Source organism: Myxocyprinus asiaticus, chromosome 45 (assembly GCF_019703515.2).
Source record: "Myxocyprinus asiaticus isolate MX2 ecotype Aquarium Trade chromosome 45, UBuf_Myxa_2, whole genome shotgun sequence".
Classification (NCBI taxonomy): Eukaryota; Metazoa; Chordata; class Actinopteri; order Cypriniformes; family Catostomidae; genus Myxocyprinus; species Myxocyprinus asiaticus.
In genome coordinates this window covers 21,412,305-21,417,118 of record NC_059388.1, presented here as the reverse complement: position 1 = coordinate 21,417,118, position 4,814 = coordinate 21,412,305, and the positions used below count along the sequence as shown (strand labels likewise).

General features: G+C 35.9%; 1 protein-coding gene across 1 annotated transcript; it reads right to left on the bottom strand.

Annotated features, from left to right (window-relative positions):
• Window positions 1–213: 213 nt before the first annotated feature.
• LOC127435248 (NADH-cytochrome b5 reductase 3) lies at window positions 214–4,502 on the bottom strand. Its single transcript, XM_051688540.1, has 9 exons — window positions 4,370–4,502; window positions 3,826–3,951; window positions 3,644–3,716; window positions 3,404–3,510; window positions 2,443–2,572; window positions 2,039–2,122; window positions 1,839–1,924; window positions 1,556–1,655; window positions 214–1,426 (listed from the first exon to the last, which is right to left on the bottom strand). The coding sequence occupies exons 1-9, from the start codon at window positions 4,385–4,387 to the stop codon at window positions 1,254–1,256; spliced, it is 897 nt and encodes a 298-aa protein (XP_051544500.1). The 5' UTR covers window positions 4,388–4,502; the 3' UTR covers window positions 214–1,253.
• Between the last annotated feature and the right edge of the window lie 312 nt (window positions 4,503–4,814).

Below are 4,814 nucleotides of genomic sequence, written 5' to 3'. Positions count from 1 at the left end.
GTCTTACTCTGTTCTGTGTAAAATACCTGTCTGAACACCCAGTGCTCTACAGAATACATTCATTATAAATTAACTAAACTATAATGAATTATAAATTAATGAATAATGTTTAAAAAATGCATTCCAAAATGCACCCTTTGGTCATAGTTTGTTCTTATACACTATTGGTAACATTTATTTTCTTCAAGTTGTTAACACAGTATGACACATCAATAAAGAATAGATTTTTATTGGTCAATGCACAATTGCAGAAATATTGTTAGGCCACATAGACGATATAAAACTGCAAACCAGTAATAATAATAAAATAAAATAAATGCCTGGATACGGCATTTATAGAGTCAAGCACCTTCAACTGAAACATATGCATGCAAATAGGCCTTAAAACATGGTACATGGAAGTAAGGCACTCAAAATACTAAAAGCAGGTAGAAAATCTCATTTATTTATATATTTTTAATAAAGTCACTATTTATTCACCTTCATGTTGTTCCAAACCCATATGCATTTCTTTCCTCGGTGGAATGCAAAAGGAGATGTTAGGCAGAATAACAATCTCAGTCACCATTCAGTTTCACTGTATGGAAAAAAAATTAAATAAAATCAAAAGTGACTGAGACTAACATTCCACCTAACATCTCCTTTTGTGTTCCACTGAAGAAATAAAGTCATACAGGTTTAGAAATTATTATAATTTATTCACCCTCATATATAACTAACCATTTTTTAACTTTTTTAGCAACGTACAATGAACACTGTCTAGACAAATTAATGTAATTTATGCAACACCAGGTCTCACTTTAGTGTCCATGCATGGTACAGTGTGATTGCACACATGTGAAGTATTACCCAACACCAATATCCATGGATGCTCAAACAAAACATAAATCAGTCCAGCTTGTGTTAAACAAAAGGCAAGTAAAAAAATCTTGGTAAATGTTTAATGATGATATACAGAGATATCTGCTGAAATTATGTAAGCCACACTTTTTGTCTGCATAAGGCCCAAAACACATTTTCTTCAACTTATTTTGGCAAGTATGAAAAGTGCATTTATTTTCAGCATATAGACTAGAAAGGTAAAGGTATATCTTTTCATTGTTTTAGATCCTTTGACCTTTCCGGTTAAGGTGAATTTGGAATATGAGAGCTATACGTGCATCTGGCAGGTGGTAGCATAATTATAATTTTGAGTGAAGCTTCACTTTCATGCAAACCTGTAAGTGGTTTTAGATGAAAAAGGTGAGACCCTTCTAGAAGGTGAAGCGCCTGTCAGTGGAATGGCCCACCTTGTCCAGGTTGGGGTAGCAGGCAAACTGGACCATGGGAGGAGGTCCACACATGAGGATTAGTGTGTCATCTCCAGGTGGAGGAAGGTGGTCCTTCACCATGTCCTCACTGATAAAGCCTTGGCTGTACCCCCAACCTACCACATAAAGTTCATTACATACTGTCAAGTTGTTCTTATTTGCATCGTGCTAGTGTACCCTTGAGTCGGTTAAACTCAGGTTGTTCAATAGGGAATGTTCATTTGGCAAAAACAAGAAGTTCCTACCTTGTGGAGCCCTGTCAAGGGTAAACCACAGCTTGAATCGTGTCGGGTGATTGGCCATGATCTCTTCTAACTCAGGCCGTAGAAGAATGTCTTTTTCTGTCTGTTTGAGAAGATAAAAAAGGGGAATGGGAGGGAATAACTGTTCGTTTAAAATACTTGAAAGAATTGTGCCCAAAAAGAAATTATGCACACACACACACACACACACACACACATTGGGGGGAGGTTATTTTTGTAGTATTTTCATATTAATATGAACAAATTAAAAGCCATAATAGACAACCTGGTTTGCAAAAAGTAGGTAACAAACAGTCTTGTCCATCGGATTTTTCATGACAGCTTGGATTATTTGAAGCATAGGTGTGATGCCTACATTAAATAAAATAGGAAAAGACCAGAAAAGATAATTGTCACTCTCCCTATCTGATTTGCAAACAAATATAAATAAATAAATAACTTAAGACTGTATGGTCATGTGCTTACCTGTGCCACCAGCGATCATGCCAACATGTTTTGCCGTTTTAATCACGGGGGGTGATTTCTTATCAGGCCTGATTGCAAATGATCCTGCGTAAATGTTGATACTGTAAGTCACAGTGCATCACGATCACTTAGGAACAAAATTCTCTGTATTATCTTATTGTCAGTATCGTTTTAAGACAAAGCACAGTGCTGTTATCACAAGCTCTTGGAAATGGATGTCATATATACAGTAAAATACAAACCACATTATACTCTCATTGTATTCAGTATGTTCATGGGCAACTGATTTGTCAGATTTGCATTACAATATTTTTAGAAAAATAACTTCAAGTAGATGTTTTCATAACTTTTCCCCAATTCAGGGTAAATTTCAGCACAGTCTACATTTTTGTCTGACTACAGACCTCTGCCTTCGTAAACCAGCAGTCCACTTGGCCCCCTAAAATCAATTGTGTCACCAATACGAAGACTCTCCAAGTATTGGGACATCTTCCCACCCTCAGGGAACTTTGGATGGATGTTTTTATAGTATATCTATAAATCAGACACAAAATCTTTCATCTTAAGTTATCGCCTCACACAATTCATGGATCAGAAATGTGAAATAACTTATTTATGCTTGCTTGATTAGACATTTTAAAGGGATAGTTCACCCAAAAATAAAAATTATCTTATCATTTACTCACCCTCATGCAATCCAAGATGTATATCTCAGCTCTGTAGGTCCATACAATGCAAGTGGATGGTGGCCAGAACTTTGAAGTTCAAAAAATGCACAAAAATGCAGCATAAAAGTAATCCATAAGACTTCACTAGTTAAATCCATATCTTCAGAAGCAATATGATAGGTGTGGGTGAGAAAGAGATCAATATTTAAGTACTTTTATACTATAATTTCTCCTCCCTGCCCAGTAGGAGGCAATATGCACAAAGAATGTGAAAAACAAAAAGAAGTCAAAAACATAAGAATGTGAAAGTGAAAGTGGAGATTTATGGTATAAAAAAGGACTTAAATATTGATCTGTTTCTCACCCACATCATATCGCTTCTGAAAATATGGATTTAAACACTATAATATGGATTACTTTTATGCTTCCTTTATATGCTTTTTGGACCTTCAAAGTTCTGGCTACCATTCACTTGCACTGCATGGATCTACAGAGCTGAGATATTCTTTTAAAAATTTGTTTGTGTTCTGCTGAAGAAAGAAAGTCATACACGTCTGGGATGGCATGAGGGTGAGTAAATGATTAGAGAATTTTCATTTTTGGGTGAACTATTCCTCTAAAGGAACACCTCTGCCTTAATTTGTTTTACAGTATTAGTATGATATACATAAATTCCTGTATGTAAAGTTTGATATACCTTCACAACCAGATCAACAAAGCCCTTGTCATCATCACTTGACACAGGGGTATAGGGCCTCACCACAAGGTTGCCATCTATCTTGGCAGATAGATAGATGTGTTGGCCTGCAAATATAATACATAAATGGATATTAAAATGGCAAATTCACCATAGAGCTTTAAAAGGTTTAGCAACAATACAGAATATGTATTCTATTATATTGTCAAGTGTACATCTATAAACAGCAAGTGTACCCACCTATGGGGAGTCCAAGAACATGATCTGGTGATTTTAGAGCAAATCGAAACTTCCTTGTGTCATGGCTAATAATCTATTTATAAAACAGAGACAGAACAAAAGCGGGTATAAAAGCAGTTGCTATTGAAAAAAAGTAATTTCCATACACAAGATAAACTTCACATTTTAAATGCAATTTTCACCTCTTTGTCAACCAGCCGCAGTGGATACTTCACATTGGGATCCTCAAGTGTTATGGCAGGTATTTTCTTTACGCGAAAGATCCACCGGAGTATGTCAACGAAGCGTTGAATGCTACCGTAGATGAACTGCAGAATTTGCAAATAAAAGTGCATTTTATAATCAAGTAATAACATAATGACATCAGACATGTCGATGTGCAAAATCATACTCGCCCTGTTCTGCACAGAGACTAAAACCAGCTGTGAAAACAAAATTACAATACTTCCAATGGATGAAATAACATTTAAAACATCTCAAATCTGAAGGGTATTGCTTTGGTGCACTCGTTTCTGTATTTATAAGAGGATTACAGTATCATATAATGGCTGAACGACACCCTGCTCAAACAAACACAGAAATGCTAACACAAAAGGCGTTAAACGGTGACTTAATCTGTAATGCAAACGTATTTGTCTGCACGAAGTTCACACATATCTTTCGAAGTATTTCCAGTAGTTTGGCGATATCTAGAAACTAGCACATATAATAAAGACAGATACTCACGTTAACTATGAAGCTCATTTTTCTCTTGCAGTGTTTACAGACTCTTTCAAGTGATTTGGGAGATAATAAAACTGACAAGTCACGAACTTCGCTGGCTGCTGTCAAACGGACACTTCCTGGATTGCGAGTATTAGTCCCGCCTACTACGCTCCTTTTCATGTTGCTATTGGTCGATTATGTACCGCCCTTTATGGAGAAACAACCAATGTGAGACGAGAATCTTTGCTTTTTCCACTCTAATTGGTCATATTTTGCAATCGATCATATTGTTTGACAACATCCGAAAACTCACTTTAAAGGATTAGTTCACCCAAAAATGAAAATTCAGCCGTTGTTTACTCACCCCTTTGTTGTTATAACCCCATATTAGTTTCTTTCTTTTTCTTAACAAAAAAACAAAAAAAAAAAAAACAAAAAAGGGAGAATCTCGATGTCGTACAATGGC